The sequence below is a fragment of the Hemiscyllium ocellatum genome, chromosome 32, assembly GCF_020745735.1.
Source record: "Hemiscyllium ocellatum isolate sHemOce1 chromosome 32, sHemOce1.pat.X.cur, whole genome shotgun sequence".
In the NCBI taxonomy this organism is placed as follows: Eukaryota; Metazoa; Chordata; class Chondrichthyes; order Orectolobiformes; family Hemiscylliidae; genus Hemiscyllium; species Hemiscyllium ocellatum.
This window is the reverse complement of record NC_083432.1, coordinates 29877409-29895613: the sequence shown is the minus strand read 5'-3', so window position 1 is coordinate 29895613 and position 18205 is coordinate 29877409. Positions and strand designations below refer to the sequence as shown.

At 40.6% G+C, this 18205-nt stretch overlaps 1 protein-coding gene across 1 annotated transcript; it reads left to right on the top strand.

Moving 5' to 3' along the window:
- The first annotated feature begins 1197 nt into the window (after positions 1-1197).
- On the top strand, positions 1198-15666 carry LOC132830757 (beta-1,4 N-acetylgalactosaminyltransferase 2-like). The gene is made up of 5 exons (XM_060848595.1): positions 1198-1237; positions 5093-5268; positions 7122-7346; positions 8753-8978; positions 14844-15666. The coding sequence occupies exons 1-5, from the start codon at positions 1198-1200 to the stop codon at positions 15053-15055; spliced, it is 879 nt and encodes a 292-aa protein (XP_060704578.1). The 3' UTR covers positions 15056-15666.
- Positions 15667-18205: the final 2539 nt, after the last annotated feature.

Genomic DNA, 18205 nt, shown 5'->3' with positions numbered 1-18205 from the left:
GATGTTTAGCGCATTTGCCTTCCTTGCTCAGTCCTAGATGTTGGGAAGTCATGTTGAGGTTGTGCAGGACATTGGTGAGGCGTCTTCTGGAATATTGTGTCCAGTTCTGGTCACCCTGTTATATGAAGGATATTATTAAGGTGGAGAGGGCTCAAAAGAGATTTACCAGAATGTTGCCGAGTATGGAAGATTTGAGTGATAAAGAAAGGCTTGATAGGTTGGGACTTTTTTCACTGGAATGTAGAAGGTTGAGAGGTGATCTTACAGAAGTTTATATAATCGTGAGGTGTATCGATAAGGTCAATGGTAGCTGTCTTTTCCCTCAAATGAGGGATTTCAAGACTGGGACGCACAGTTTTAAGATGAGAGGGGAGAGATTTTAAAAAGATATAAGGGGCAAATGTTTTACACAGAGGGTGGTTTGCATGTGGAATGAACTTCCTGAGAAAGTGGTGGATGTGGGCACAGTTAAAAAATTTAAAAGACATTCAGATAAGTACACAAATAGGAAAGGTTTACAAGGATATGAACCAAGAGGAGGCAGGTGGGGCAAGTTTAGTTAGGATTATGTTCGGCATGGACTGATCGGCGCGAAGGGTCTGTTTCCGTGCTGTATGACCCCATGACTCTATGAAAATATAGAGACCAACTTAGGTTGGGAAAGATTTGATAGTGATAACCAAAGGCTAGTGTTTAAATAGTTATTATACAGTCCATAATAAGCAAGAAAGAATCCCTCTAAGATGCAAAATCTCAGGAAATGTGAATCAACCATGGTTACAAAAGGTTAAGATGAATAGATTATAAAGTTACCAGATCAAGTGATAAACCTGAGCACTGGGATCAATTTAAAATCCAGAAAAAGATGTCCAAGAGAATAATAAAGAAAATAAAAAGCTAATATGAATGCAAACTAGTGTGAAGTGTAAAGTTGGCTGGTTAAAGTCTCTTTAGCTAAGATAAATGGGCGACATTATAGATGGAGATGGGCATATTTATAAACTAGAATTGGGAAGTGGTAGAGAAAGTAAACATTACTTTGTATCTGTCTTCACAGATGAAGGTACTGAAAATTTCCTAGAAATACTCGGGAACGTATGACTTTGTGAAAATGAGAAACAAAAAGAAATTAAATGAATGAAAATGTAGTATCTGCAAAATCAGTTGGGATGAAGTTTAACAAATTGTCTAGGTCAGATGAATTATTTCCCAGATGATGAAGAAGATGACTACGGAGGTAAGTTGTGCAGTGGAGCTCATCTTTCAAATATCTATAGATTCTGAAACCTCCTGCGGTCTGTAAAGAAGGGTATGTAGTGTCCTTTTCTCCATTTAAGAAGGGAGGGAGAAAGAAAACGGACAACTAATCATCTGTTAGTTTGATATCAGTGGTTTGTTAGAATCTGTTATAAAGTATGAGATAACTGTGAGTATTTTTAAATAACCAGTTTAAATCTGTTAGAGTACAGCTCTGGAACAGGTAGGACTTAATCCCAGGTGCCTGGCTCAGAGGCAAGTACATGGTCACTGCACAACAAGACCTTTTTATTTTATTTTAATCAACTTGCTCAAACGTGTTAATACACACCTGGAACTGAGATGTCTTAGCTCAGAGATAGAGACATTATCACTGTGTCATAAGAGGCCTTGATTTAGAAAATAATGGTAAGATTGGAGGCAGAATAACAATTAAATGTTTATGAAACTGAAATTATATTTGAAAAATCTGATGCAGTTTTTAGAGTGTGCCACTTGTAGCAGCATAGGTAAGGACAAATGTGGTGTTTCTAGATTTTGATAAGCCCCTGACATGAGGTTAATAAACAAACCTGGAGCACATTGGATTGGAAGTAATACATTGTCTGATGAAAGATGTGTGATTTATCCATATGATATCAATTCTTATGAGTGTGGATTTTAAAATGGTGACATATGAGAGCTAGTTTTATTTTTGTGAGGAGGATTAAAAATTAACTGGGGCAGTATTTCCAGAGCCATGAATTCAAACTAAAATGCATACCTTGGCTTGTGAGTGGAAACTTGTTTATTTTCAACGGAGGCAGGGCTTTATTATCAGAGAAAGAAACCATTAAACTCTTCGCAGAAGATAAGATGAACAGCTTTCTTCTTACTTGGTCTAAAAGAGACCTGAATGAAAACAAATATGTGTCGTCTTTCCAAGAAAAGGAAGATTGTTCAGAGCTGTTAAAGAAATAAATGAGTTCAACAAAAGAGTGTAGAATTGTAAAACCTTTGGATGAGGAGGGGTTGTTTAGAAGTCTGCATTGGTTGTTCAAAGTTGAGTAAGTCTGAGATCTTAGTTGTGTCAGTGATCAAGGGGAAAGCTTTCCTAGTTCATTCAGTTGGAACTGAGAAGAAGCAATAAAGTCAATCCGACACATTGTACAGGAGCAAAAGTTTATAGATTTTGACGAATTGTTAACTGTTAGTGTTAATTTTGTTTTGCTGCATATTTGAAAATTTTTCAAACAATGTTGTGTAGATAACTTACTTGTCTCATTTCTGTTTATTTAGTGCAATACACTTTTGTTTTATTGTAAAACTAAATGTGTAGCCTTGACTGCGTGGTATGTACACAAACTGCAGGTGTTCATTATTCCTGTTGTATATCAAGCTTTCATTTCAACAAACCAACAGTTCAATGCACCAGCACTGTTCAAAGGGATAATCAACTGCTTTGATGTTTGTTGCTGATTCACTTCTGCAACCTTTGATTGAATTGTCTAAGTATTCACGTGTTGAATGTAAGTTCAATGCTGAAACGTACATGGATTGGTGTCCTGACTTAATTGTTCTGTAGATACCAATCAGTTAGTGGTGAAATGATTTATATTAGAGGGTGCAGACCTGGGATTTTAAGCATTCTCGAAGACTGTGCAAAAAGCAAACCTACTTTGCCCCTATTGCTGCTTGGCGATTTTCAGCTATGACACATTTAAAGGGCATCTGCAATGGTAGATGAGTAGGAAGGGTTTAGAGGGAAATGGACCAAATGCTGGCAAATGGGAGTAGATTACTTTCTGATATCTGGTTGGCATGGACAAGTTGGACCGAACTCGATCCATACATCTCCCCAACATTATGACTATGCCAAGCAAATGTTTGATAATGTAAAGCAATTATTGGACTCCATGAAAGCCAATCTGGAAATGGAAACATCAAAAACAACTTGCATTTGTGTACACATATAATCAGTGTCAGCAACATTTTTTTTCAAAACCCTTTTCCAATTCAACACATTTACTACTCTTCATTGGTTATTCTTACTGATAATGTTTGCCCCTTCTACTGTTTTTAAATTGAGTTACCAATCCCTGTGATCTACTCCATTTTCTTTCAGCACTGATTAGAATTTAATCCAGTCAACCTGATCAAATGCTTTTACAAAATCTGCTGAACAAATACATTCATGTCCAAACCCTAAACTGTGTTCACTCATAAATCTTGTTCTATCTATTGCTTACCATTTTCCACGTCACCCTGGAACACAAATGGGTCACTGTTTATTGGGGATGGGCTGGGAATGCTAACATCAGTCTCACTTGCAGAAGAGAAAGCACTTGTAGTAATCACAGAAAAAATGATTTTCCAGAAACAATGGATATTTCAGTAGCAACAAACATGAGCTTTGAAAAAAAATGAACATTGACCAAATTAATCCAAAAGAACACTATCTCAAATTTGAAGTACAAAAACAAAATCTAAAAATCACGAAGAAACTTTCCTATATTTAAGAAGGAAAAAAAAAACTAGAACTGTATAATGGAAATTGTAACAGAACAAAAAGAAGAAAGATCATTAGGCAAGTCCATATTTGCTGAGCAGAGATATTTATGGCCAAATAAGGATATTTGAGCCATAGATTACTCTTGCTATGATGTTACAGAACTGCACCTCACTGGGGTATGAATAGCACAATGTGGGTGGCATTAAAATAATTTGTATGGAACATTCTGTCAAGCAAAGGACTGCAAATGTTGGAGATCAGATTCAAAGGTGTGATGCTGGAAAAATCCAACAGGTCAGGCAGCATCCAAGGAGAAGGATAGTGGATGTTTCAGGCATAAGCCCTTCCTCATGAAGGTGGGGTGGGCGTTCCCAAGGGGACTGAGAGAAAAATGGGAGGGGGAGGGGTAGGGAGGAGGTAGCTGGGAAGGCAATAGGCAGATGAAGGTGGGTGGTGATGATAATAGTTCGGAGCGGAGGGTGGAGCGGGTAGGTGGGAAGGAAGATGGACAGGCAGGACAGTTCAAGAGGGCGGTGGAGGGTTGGATCTGGGATCAGGTGGGGGGAGGGGACATGAGGCTTGTGGAGGTTTAACAGTTCATCAAAATCATGAACCCCTTCCATACTGACCTCAGGTTCACCTCGGCCATCTCAGACACCTCAGTCCCCTTCCTGGACCTCTCCATCTCCATTTCCAGCGATAGGCTCAACACAGGCAGCTACTTCAAACCCACCAACTCCCACAGCTATCTGGGCAACACTTCTTCCCACCCTGTCTCCTGTAATAATGCTATTTCTTACTCCCAATTTTACTGCCTTCACTGCATCTGCTCCCAGAATGAACAATTCTGCTCCAGAACATCCCCGGTGGCTCCTACTTCAAGGACCACAATTTCCCCTCCCACATGGTCAACAGTGTCCTCCAGCACATCTCCTCTAGTTTCCGCACCTCTCCCCTTGAACCCCATCCCTCCAACTACAACATGGATAGAAACTTCCACCCCACCTCATTGTCAGGTACAACGCATCACCCTCCGCCCTTTCTGCCACCTACAATCAAACCCCATCACCAGAGATGTAGTTCCCTTCCCACCCCTATCAGCATTCTGAAGAGACTGTTCCCTCCGTGATTCCCTCGTTAGGTCCACATCACCCACTAACCCACCGTCCACTCCCGGCATATTCCCTTGCCATCGCAAGAGGTGTAAAGCCTGTGCTCGTACCTCCACTCTCACCACCATCCAAGGCCCCAAAGCATCCTTCCACATCCAGCAGAGATTTTCCTACACATCCAAACACCTCATCTACTGTGTCCGTTGCTCTCAATGAGGTCTCCTCTATATAGGAGAGACAGGACATCAACTTCGGAATGCTTCAGGGAACATCTCCGGAACATACGCACCCAACAGCCCCACCACCCCACAGCCGACAACTTCAACTCCCCCTCCCAATCCACCAAGCACACGCAGGTCCTGGGATTCCTCCACCTGCCAAATCCAAACCACACGATGCCTGGAGGAAGTATGCCTCATCTTCCACCTTGGGACCCTCCAAACACACTCATCAATGTCCGCCCTCTTGAACTATCCTACCTGTTCATCTTTCTTCCCGCCTATCCGCTTCACCGTACACTCCGACCTATCACCATCACTCCCACCTGCATCTACCTATCACCCTCCAAGCTACCTTCCCCCCAGTCCAACACCCCTCTCCTATTTATCTCTCATCCTCTTTCAGACCCCCCACATTCCTGATGGAGGGCTTACGCCCGAAATGCTGACTCTCCTCCTCAGATGCTGCCTGACCTGCTGTGCTTTTCCAGTGCCACACTTCTTGACTTTGTGAAACAAGGCAAAGCATAACTCACTGACAGAAACACAGCATGTGGTCATCAACAGTCACAGAAGATAGATTATTGATTACCTAATATAATTTTGAGTCTGGTATAAAATTATCATCTATGATAGCATTTAGTATGAGCTTCAGTGAACAGTGTTACTTGGAAGAATAAGCCTGAAAACTGTCTTTGACTTGTCTTTTCTTGAACCAGTCTTACTCAAACATAGCTATTATCATGTGGCAGAAAGATACACAAAAATCACTAACTAGAAAGCTGAATAAAGAACTCAAAAAACAACCCAGACAGAGAATGATTATAGTCTGTTTTGGAAATGGCTGTCAATGATGGTACAATTAAAATTGAGTTTGTGCAACAGTCCAGAATTTGACATGCACCAAGATCTCATTGCATTGCAGGGTTGGACAAGAATCCAGCGATAGGGAATTTTGCAGGGTTGACAGGACAGGGGAACGCTGTGTGGATTTGGAAATACAAATTTCATGTTTGACAGGCATTTGGAAGTGGAACTTCACGTGATTTTTTTTGTCTGATGGTTTTGTTTAGTACTTTATCTACTTCGTCAATCTCATCTTAAGGAGGTCTCTTGTCTATTCCAACATAGCCATGGTCAAAGCATGAGCAGCATTGCATCTTCATCCTGAGTTTGTCTGAGGATTTCATAAAGATGTCATGAGACATCTTTGGAGGGATGTCCTCTTGTCTCCCAGCAGCCATCCCATGGACCTTGGGAGGATGCTCTCAGTTCTCCAGTATGGAAGAGTCATTGCAGCTCCCATGTTACTTGATGCAATCATAATTTGCATGAGAGCTTTCTTGGTAGGTGAACTCTGCAGGTTAGCGATAGTTCACACTCAAACCAGTGTGGGTTCAGTCAATAACACCTTGAACCTGGGGAAGACTGAAACTGTGGAGAATCCCATTTCCCAAGCTGCTTGATTCTCTTCCTCACGGGGGAAGTAAATGAAAATCTGCACTCATAGAAAACTGGCATCAGTTACCCCCCATATGCATTTTATGGGTGGAGGATTGGCAACTGCCACACAGGCCCCAAGTTGGTCATTGAAATGAATTGCTGACAATGATTCAGGGTATCTGTGACCTGGATGTCCACAGGGCTGAGATTGTAGCCCACTCCTTCTAAGTCTAATTCCTACTCCAGCAGGTGACATAATTTTACACTGATGACAGTGTAAAATAGCCTTACTCTTTGACAGCTAAGGACAATGATGGCGAGACCAATATATGTGGGGATTCAATATTCTCCTCTGGATGGATCTTCACTTGCTGCCTCAATCTCCAGATGCTACGCAACTGCAGCTGATGTTTGCTGTTGCTGTTTTCTCCTTATACAATGTCTTTGTAGTTAGATCAATGGCATAACAATTGCAGCCACCATAATCTGTATGCAAGATACATGAGGAGATAATCTAGGATGAACATAAAAGAAAGGTAATACAGCTTTATTGAAGGAAATCCTGAGCTCTTACATCAATAAAAATTAACCCTCAAAAAGAGTAGCGTTAAGGCTTCCAATTTCAAGAAAGCAAATTCTCCTCATTTATTGATTCTGAAACTCTTGCCATTTTATTCTGCACAGGGATGGTTTGCTGGAAGAAACTTGGCAGCTTCTCAGGTCACAACTAAATACCTTCTTTGGGTGGATGAAGACTTTTTATTCACAAAACAGACAAAAGTGGAAAAGTTGTTGGAAGTATTAGAAAACACAAACTTGGATGTGGTAAGAATGGAACTGGATGGAAAGTGAAAGAGTTTTCTGAAATATTTCAACCTGATGACAATTTAATTTGAAGCATGTTTTTTCCTTTCTTTTGTTTCTCCTTTTCTTCTTCCTTCTGTCACTCCCTTCCTTTTTTAGTCCCCCACCCTCCTTTCCTTTCACTCTGCCTCCCTCACTTCTTTGAAATTATAGAGATCAATGTTTTCTTCATGTTTAGTCACAAAAATGATTTCCACTCCAGAGCTCCGAGTCAATCATAGATTAAAGCTTGAGATTAATTTTATCAATGTTTCATTTATCTCGCACTCAAAGAAAGGATAGGTTTCATTCAGCTAAAAGATTAAAAAGCTGAAAAACTGAAATGGGGTCTCAACTTATCTTGGATCCAGCCATTCCCAGTTTGGCAAATGTGGGAGAAATGACTGTGATCAATTCTGTTCAGGACAAGCTTGGCTATTTCATTATTTTAAAGAGTGTTTGTACCTTCATTTTAAGATTCATTGTTTTTCCAGGAATTTCTTTAAAAGGAGGCAGGAAATATTGAATACAAAAGGAACACGCCTTTATTGTGTTGCTTTTGGTCAACAAGGAAAAGGGATTTTACTTTTCAGCCTAACATCCTGACCGCCATCACTCTACCTCAAAATCAGACACTCTGAACTCGCATCTCTCCCAAACCCCAGTCACCACCAGGACTGAACTCAGTTACAACTTCGTGCTGAAAATGTTCTTACATAACTGCTGCTAGTTTGTCATTTGCAGAAAAAAATGCAGGACATTTCAGAAACCTATTTTTGGAGGTGCTTACCTCGTAATGTTTGAGGAAGGGATGAACAATGGGAGGAAGGAATGAAGAAGGAATGTAGGAAGTGAGGGAAGCAGAGTGAAAGGGAAGGAGGGTGGAGGGCAAGAAGTTGGAAAAAAGAAAGAGAGGTAGGAAGGGAGGGAAGTCGGAAAAAAGAAGGAAAGGAGGGTGGAGGACGAAAAGAAGGGAGGGAGTGACAGAAGGAAGAAGAAAGGGAGGAACAATGGAAAGAAAAGAAGGAAAGGAAGAAGGAAACAAGGAAGTGAGGGAGAAAGTGGGGAAGGATGGGAGGATACTACACAAGTATCTGCTTCTTTAAACCTATTCAAAAGAGGAAAACCAAGACCAAGCCTTCTCAAAGTGGAGACTGAGGAAACATGGATTTGTGAGCTGTAACTTTGAGATGCTTTGAGGCAGGAATGGCTGAGCATCCCCCATCCTACCTCATTTTATGGATCTCCAGTTTTCAGCAAGAGACCATGACAATTATAAATCCTTTAAATGTGCTCACAGTGATCCTTGTGATAATAGAGAAAGTATTTCATTGAGAAAAAAAAACACCATATTTTATCTCTAATTACTTGAATTATAACCTTCACAGGTTGGTGGCTCAGTAAACGGTAATCGTTTCCACTTTAGGCTGTGGTATGAATATGGAAATCCTGATGGTGGAGAATGCTTGTTCTCAAAGGCTGGGGGCTTTCATCCCTTGAATGGGTTTCCAAACTGTGTGATAACCAGTGGTGTGGTCAATTTCTTTCTGGCCAGGACATCCAAGATATTGAATGTTGGATTTGACCCTCGATTAGCCAGGGTAGCTCATTCAGGTAAGTGAACCATTCAGTTGTGCTGCTCCTCCATCACTACCCCCACTAGATTTGGTGATAATCAAGTTTTATTCTGATTTGTTTGTTTTCATGTTTCAGTAACAACCTTAGTGAGTCAAAATGTATGATGAACATGGGTCAGGGGTTTTGTGACAAAATGAGGTGGGATCCAAGGATTGTGGGCACAAAACATCCTTCCACCAGCTGCCCTGCTCATTCTCAGCCTAGTCAAAAGTCTTGGAGATTTTCCAGGAGGCCACATTATATCTACAATGGAAGTGAACCAATTAAAGCTCCTCTCCTGATCTGACTGAAAATTTCCAGTTAGCACATTGACCGAACAGTGGCCAAAACAGGGCCAGAGGAAGGGTGCAGCCAGCCAGTGACAAGCCAAGGTCTAACCTTCCAGATTGCTTTAATCCCAAGTCTCCTCCACACACCATCACTACCAATGATGAAGAATGACCAGAGCTGCAGTTCATCCCACCCTCAAAAGGGTTCCCCTCGGCAAAAGTGATCCATCAGCCTCAGGAATTTTTACTTCCACACATTAAAAACAGCTGAAAGATCCCCTGCACTCTTTCACTGCTAGAGTCCTACCTACTGGCCCTTCAATATCAGCAACTGTCCTTACTAAGACTGTGAAAACACCTCCAGTTATCAATTAATAAAGCATGCAAAAATTATGCCATTCCAATGCATTGCAGAACTCTGACCCAGAGCTGATCCCAATCCCGAACAGAAAGTTCAATCCATATTTTCAGAAAATCTGTCTGCTTTGACAAAATATTAGATTTGATTTAACTGTAAATGATGCATCAAAAAGGAAAATTCAAAATGAAACCAAAATGAAAGTTGCCAATCTGAATACAGAAACTTAATATTGTCTTGTTCTGCACATGAATGGTTTATTTAGATAGTTTAGGAATCTTTACAACTATTGATATTTTGTATATTTTACCATAGCAGTAATGTCTAGTGGTTAATTTTACATGGTTGTTTCACATTGATCTGAAATTCCAAATTATAAATTTAGTAAAGGATGAGTCACCACAGTCTCACTCTCTCATTGAGGGAGAATATCTAGTGGTGATTTTAACCTAATGGTTAAGTGAGAGGCCTGAATTCAGAAGGTATCTTGGTGAGGTGGTCATGTGGACAAATCCCTTCTGGAAAAGCTAGAAAGTTTGGAAGCATTCAGATTTTCAAACTCTCGTGTTATTTCTTCCTTATGAAATGGTCTCTAACATTTTCCCATTCACAAACATTCTTTATCAATCCCCATCCAACAAAGATATTGTTAACACAGATGCAAATCAAGTACAATAGGGGACTAACCTGCTCATTGTTTAGCTTCTCTGTAAGGCCCAATGTGGTTCAGTATCTGGGAAAGCTTCAGTGCCAGTTCAGTTCCTCTTTCTGCCTGATAAAATCTGTGACCTGTTTGCAGATGTCTGGCAATGACGGAGAATATGTATTATTTGCTCTTCTACTTGCTGCCACCACACATTATATATGCTCTCTCCGTGTTAATACGGAATATTTAGAATCTGCTGCAGTAAAGAAAAGTGTAACCTTATTAAGAGGCGTCTCACTATCACCTATAGTCAGGAGATTCTACAACAGACAAAATCATCTGATATAATGTCACTCCCATGATGATGCATTATCTCCATAACATATTAGCTACATAGACGCAACCTGTTAGAGTCATAAAGTCATACAGCACTGCAGCAGACCATTCGATCCAACCAGATATCTCTCCAACCCTTTCTTATACGTGTACTTACCTTAAACACGCATCCATCGCTTCCTCGGGAAGTTCATTCCACACACAAACTACCCTCCCTGTAAAAGAAATTGACCCTAATGTCCTTTTTAAATCTTTCTCCTGTCACTTTGAAAATATGCCCCCAGTCTTGAAATCCCCACCTTAGAGAGATGACACCTACCATTCACCTTATCTATACCCTTCATGGTTTTATACACCTCTAAATGGTCACCCCTAAACCTCCTATGATCCCATGAAAGAAGTTCCAGTCTATCCAGCCCCTCCTTATAAAATCAAACCCTCTATTCTCAGCAAGATATTGGTAAATCTCTTCTGAACCCATCTCAGCTTAAAAATATCCTCCTGTAATAGGGCAACTGGAACTGGACACAGTGCTCTAGACCAGCATCCTGTACAACCTCAACAGAATATCCTATATTCTGTTAGATGACAACAACCACACGGAGATGAGGAGATTTTCTTGTAAGGGTGAAGTGTTATGATCTGGAATTCCCTGCCTTATTTTGCAGTGAAAACAGATCCCTTAACAAATTGCCAACTTAAATGGTTGCAGTGAAGTGGAATGAAATAGCTGAGCACCAATAATCCCTATTTGAATAGAATCCAGCAAGAAAGACTGTGGATAGGACTTTAAACTGTGTGTGTGTGTGTGTGTGTGTGTGTGTGTGTGTGTGTGTGTGTGTGTGTGTGTGTGTGTGTGTGTGTGTGGTGGAGGGGAGGAGGAGGGGTGTATGCATTCAATTATTGGGGAAATTAGAAAGCTCAATTTAAAGGAGCAGGTAAGAGTGCAGGTAAGCAATGCGGCGCATGGTTACCAGACAATAAAGGTTAGGGATAGAACAGGTGAATATTTTTTTGCACCAAGGAATTATAAAGAAGTAGACAAATTTAACAGTGAAACAAATTTAAAAGCTTTGTATGTAAATGAATGAAACATTCACAACAAAATTAATGAAATAATATAAACAAAAGAGTACGATTTGGTAATAATTACTGAGACAAGGAGACCAGGTGAATTAAATATATGGGGGTACTCAGCATTTCGGAAAGGAAGGGAGGTGGGGGTAGCCTTGCTGGTGAAGGAAGGGATCATGCTGTAATAGAAATGATATAAGCACAGGAGATCAAGATATGTAATCAGTCTGGGTAGAAATTAGAAATAGCAGTAGGATGAATCTAAAAGTCTCCTAGGAGAAAGTGAGCTCTGCAGATGCTGGAGATCAGAGCTGAAAAATGTGTTGCTGGAAAAGCGCAGCGGGTCAGGCAGCATCCAAAGAGCAGGAGAATTGACATTTCAGGCATGAGCCCTTTTTCAGGAATCAGCAGGAGAATCGACATTTCAGGCATGAGCCCTTCTTCAGGGCTTTCCTGAAGAAGGGCTCATGCCTGAAATGTCGATTCTCCTGCTCTTTGGATGCTGCCTGACCTGCTGCGCTTTTCCAGCAACACATTAATCTAAAAGTCCCCAAACAGTGGTTCTGTAGTGGGGCACAGTATAAACCAGGAAATATTAGAGGCTTGCAAGAAAGGTTCAGCAGGAATCATGGATGATTTGAACATGCACATAGATTGGAAGAATGAAATTGGCAAGGATAGCCTGGAGGCAGAGCCCATTAAAGATTGTATATTTGAGCAGTATGTTGTGAAATCAACCAGGGAGCAGGCTATTTTGGATTTGGTATTGTGTAATGAGGAGAGATTAATTGATGACGTCATAGTTAAGGATCCTCTAGGGAGTAATGACCATAGTATGATAGAATTCAAAATCCATTTTGAGGGTGAGAAAGTGGAGTCCCACAGTAGTGTTCTGAAATTAAACAAAGGAAATGATATAGACATGAGGACAGATTTGGCCTGAGGAGATTAGGCAGGAAGGCTAAATAGTAAGACAACAGATTAGCAGTGGCAGGTGTTTAAAGAGCTACTCAATTCCTCACAAGTAAAGTATATCGAAGTGAGAAAGGGCAGGGAGTAAAAACATCCATGGCTAAACAAGAAGGTCAAGGACAATATAAAGTCAAAAAGTAAAGTATACTATATTGCAAAGACTAGTGGAAGATTGGGAAACTTTCAGATATAAAGGATACTGAAAAATTAATAAAAAGAGCCAAGCTACATTTTGAAAGAAAACTAGCACAAAATATCAAAAAGGATAGTAACAGCTTCAATTGATATAAGAAAGGAAAGAGAGCCATTAATGTGAATGCTGATTCCTTGGAAGATGAAAGCAATGAGTTAACAGAGGGGAGCTGGCAGAGATCCTGAATCAATACTTTACCTCAGTTTTCATCGTGGAGTACAATAGTACCATGCCTGTTAGAATGGGCAAGTCGGAGATAATAGAAAGGGCAGAACTTAGAACAATCACGATCGATAGGGAAAAGGTATGATGCAAACTATTAGGATTGAAGACAGACAATTCTCCCAGGCCTGATGGCCTACATCCGAGGGTATTAAAGGAAGTGGCAGCAGAGATAACCATTGGTTAAAATATTCCAAAATTCTCTGGACACAGGAAAGATCCCAGTGGATTGTAAAATGGCTAATACAATGACCTTATTCAAAAAGCAAGAGAGGCAAAATGTGAGAAATTACAGATCAATTAGTTTTACATATGCTGTTAGAAACGTGTCAGAGTCAACTATCAAAGAAGCAATATTAGGATATTTGGAAAGTCAAAATGCTATCCATCAGAGTCAGCATGGTTTTTTGAAAGGCAACTTGTGTTTGACTAATTCGCTAGAGCTCTTTGAAGAAGTAACAAGCAAAGTGGATAACGGGGATGCTGTAGTTGTAATTTATCTAGACATTTGGACTGCGTTTGATTAGGTGCCACAAAGTTGGATCATAGGGGATTAGCCTGGATAGATGAATGGCTGATGGGCAGAAGACAAAGAGTCTGAACAAGTGTTTTTTTTTTCTGGATGGCAAGCTGTAACTAGTGAGATGCCATAGGGTTCCATTCTTGGAGCCAAACCATTTATAATCTGCATTAACGACTTGGATACAGAGAGGAAGGCTCTTTAGCCAAATTTACGGATGACACAAAAAACACGTGGAATGGTAAATTGCAATGAAGAAATAACCTTACAAATAGACATTGATAGTTTAGGTGAGTGGGCCAAAATGTGGTAGATGGATTGAATGTGGATAAGTCCAAGGTTATGCATTTGGGTCAAAAAACTGGGAAAGCGACCTATTATCTTAATGGGGAGAGACTTCGGGATGCTCTGGTGCAGAGGGATCTAGGTGTATTTGTTCATGAGTCTCAGAAAGCTAGCAAGTGGGTACAGCAGTTCATAAAGAAAGTGAATAAAATATTAGCTTTTATAACCTCAGGAATAGAATATAAAGGTAAGGAAGTATTGTTGCAACTGGTACAAAGTATTAGCGAGACTGCACCTGGAGTATTGTACACAGTTTTGATCCCCTTATTTGAGGCAAGATGTAGTGGCATTGAAGGCAGTTCAGATGAGGTTCACTAGATTGACCCCAGAGATGATGAGTTTGCCAGATGAAGAGAGATTGAACAGTTTAAGCCTACACTCTCTGGAATTTAGAAGAATTAGGGGAGGTATTCAAGTATTTGGATGAGAAGTCATAGTATTAGGGTAAGGGGTAGAAAATTTAAAACAGAGTTGAGCAGAAACTACTTCTCCCAAAGAGTTTTGGATGCTGGGACAATGAGTAAATTTAAGGAAGAGTGAGACAGAATTTTACTTGGTAATGGATTGAGGGATATGGAGAGAAGGCAGGAAAATAGAGGTGAGGGGCATATCAGCCCCTGATTGAATCTCAGAATGCAGAAGGTCTTGTGGATCAAAGCCAAACAAAATCAATGAACTTGGTTTGGGTTCTGTTTTGAGGATTGGGATATACTAAGCACAACCTTCCCATGGAACATTTAGTGGATGGAGGAGATATTGTAATGTGTGGATGTTTGTTCGGTATGTGAAAGAATTGGGCTTGTTACATGAAATAACCTTTTTTCATTCTATGCTATTCTATTATTATGCTTGACCTTTCCAGCCTAATGTTTTCACAAGTAGAACTGAATTTGAAATCTTTCCTAGAGTTTTTCATTGACGGACTCGGCAGACTGCTCGTGGGATCATGTAATGATGTCATTGTTGGACATCAGACGCGCCAGAGTCCAAAAAATGACACACAGAAAGCAGTTGAACAAAAATATGCAAGGTTTCGACGGCCCTCTAGGCATGACGCAGATTTCAAACTTGCATTGCATTATTTCAAAAACCATTTAAAATGTTACACCAAGATTTAATGGGTAAGATTGTACATTTCTATTCCTGATGAAGGGCTTTTGCCCAAAACATCGATTTTCCTGCTCCTCGGATGTTGCCTGACCTGCTGTGCATTTCCAGCACCACTCTAATCTAGACCCATAATCTTGACGGACCAATCCACGAGCTCTATCTCATCACTATCTCCTTCAGCCTCTCCACTCCCTTGATGTTATTGGGCTGCTTCTTTAATAGCCACACCCGGATACAGTGAACATTTCGGCAATTCAACATTTCTTCTTTTTCTTTCATGGAATGTGAGCATCACTAGAAAGACCAGTAAATGTTGACCATCACTGCTGCCTTTGAAAAGGTGTTGACAATCCACCCTCTTGCACTGCTGCAGTCCATTTAGTAAACATCAGGAAGACAGAGGGTACTTTCTTGCTTCCCATCACAAATAGAAATGATCGCTATAAATTCAGCCTCCTCCCCAGTAGTTTCAACCAAAGAGATCTTGGTATCCTATTTTGGTATCCTGAGCTTTGACCACATATGATGTCAATTATCAAGACCTCCTACTTCCTCTCAACTATTCCGTCAGCTCCCGAAACCCTCACCCATACCCAGAACCTTTTTGAAGGTTGGACATATAGAGGAAGCAGCGCTGAAAATATTTTGCTGGAAAAGCACAGCCGGTCAGGCAGCATCCAAGGAACAGGAGATTCGACGTTTCGGGCATAAGCCCGAAACGTCAAATCTCCTGTTCCTTGGATGCTGACTGACCGGCTGCGCTTTTCCAGCAACACATTTTCAGCTCTGATCTCCAGCATCTGCAGACCTCACTTTCTCCATATAGAGTAAGCAGCCAGGAGTCGATCTGTAGATGGTCTACAGTAGAGAAGATAGTCACCTGAAGCCAAATGTAGGTGACCTTTGATAGTTGCATATTGTGACCACAGAGAAGCTGGAGGCGATGGCCCGTTGGAGGAGGGGTGTGGGGTGCTTTCTTTTGCCAAGAGAGATGATGCGCCCCGGACCCTCTTAGGGATGGTTTCTTTCCGCATGTTTGCTCACCTCCAACTAATCAACTATTCAAATACTCATCTGACGGCCTTCCTTGGTGCTACCTTCCATTAATGTGAACTCATTCAAAGTTCTCTTGGCCATATTTTGACACATGCCCATGTCCCATTTATACATCATTTATTGCCCACTAATCTACATTGGTACCTTGTACATTAATGCCTTAACTTTACAATCCTCAGCTTTAAAATCAATCCATACTCTCTGCTTTTCCTATCTCTTGTAACCCCTCAATCTTGACAATCTTCCACAAATTCTGATTTCCTCGAAGTCTGACCTCTTGGGAAACCTCACATCTATTGCATCATGCTGGCAAATATGCCTTCAACTCCCCTAGCATACACTCTGATATTTCTCTCTAAATCATTCCTTAAAGTCATTTTGCCTGATTTTACATTTTGTTGAAGTTCATATGAAGTGCCTGGGGCCTTTTATTGTATATGTTGCTAAAAATTGAAGATGATTAATTATACCTGATTGTGGTTCTTTGAAACACTTTGGAATGTCTCTCCTAAAGATGCAAATTATTTTTATCATTAATTTTGCTTTCTCAATTTCCTACTCTTTATAAAATGGATGTTGTGAAATTTGAATCTGTGCAATACTAAATTAAAATGTTGAAAATCTATTATTACAAATAAAGTATCTTCATGATCAATGCAAATACATGTTGTGATTTGAATGAATATAATTATCTACATGTTTATATTCATTTTGATCTTTATTTGAACAGTCATAAGATGTCGCAGCAACACATTTTATCAAAGTAACAAAAACTATCTCCCTGATTGACAGCAGTCAATATTACTGAGCATTCAAGTGTCATAGAGTCTGTGTTTTACAGCATGGAAAGAGGCTCTTCAGCCCATCATGTCCATATCAGTCACCAAGCACCTACCTACTCCTGACGCACTTTTCAGCACTTGGCTTGTAGCCTTGTAAGCAATGGCACTTCAAGTGCTTATCAAAATATTTCTTCAATATTGTAATTGCTCCCACCTCTACTACCCTTTCAGGCAGTAAGTTCCACGTACCCATGACTTTATGGGTAAGAAAAAGAATACCTTCTAAACCTCTTGTCCTCTATCTTAATACTATGTGCACTGGATATTAAAGCCTTTTCATAAGGGGCAATTTTATTCTTATCAATCCTATCTGTGCTGCTCGCCTTAATAAAGATTCTCCTCAGCCTTCTCTGCTCTAAGGAAAACAACTCCAGCCTATTTACTCACTGTTCAATGCTAAATCATTCCAGTTCAGGGAATCTCCTGGTGAATCTCCTCCCCACCCTCTGTGGAGTAGTCACTTCCTCCTTGTAGTGTGGCAACCAAAGCAAAATACAGTGCTCTAGCTGTAGCCTAATTAATGTTTTCTACAGCTCATCTTAACCTCCCTGTTTTGGTATGCAATGGCTTGACTAGTAAAAGCAAGTATTCCATATGCCTTAATCACCTTATCCACTGACCTGTTACCTTTAGGGATCTATGGACATGCACATCAAGGTCCCTCTGATCCTTTGTACTTCCAAGAGTCCTACCATTCATCGTGTACTGCCTTGCCTTTTCAGTCCACCCAAAATATATCGCCTCACACTTTTTCTGGATTTAATTCCATTTGTCACCTTTCTGCCTACCTTACTGTCCTGTAGTCTAAGGCTTTCTTCTTCACTGTTTACCATATGACAATTTTCATATCATTTGCGAACTTTCTGATTGTGTGGTGCAGGAAAAAGCACAGCAGGTCCTGAAGGGTCCTGCTGGAAATGGCTTGGAAAGGGTGGACGCTAGGAAATCTTTTCCATTAGGCGAGGAGACTAGGACCCGTGGACACAGCCTTAAAATTAGAGGGGGACAATTCAGAACAGAAATGCGGAGACATTTCTTCAGCCAGAGAGTGGTGGGCCTGTGGAATTCATTGCTGCAGAGTGCAGTGGAGGCCGGGACGCTAAATGTCTTCAAGGCAGAGATTGATAGATTCTTGATGTCATGAGGAATTAAGGGCTACAGGGAGAATGCAGGTAAGTGGAGTTGAAATGCCCATCAGCCATGATTGAATGGTGGAGTGTACTCGATGGGCCGAATGGCCTTACTTCCACTGCTATGTCT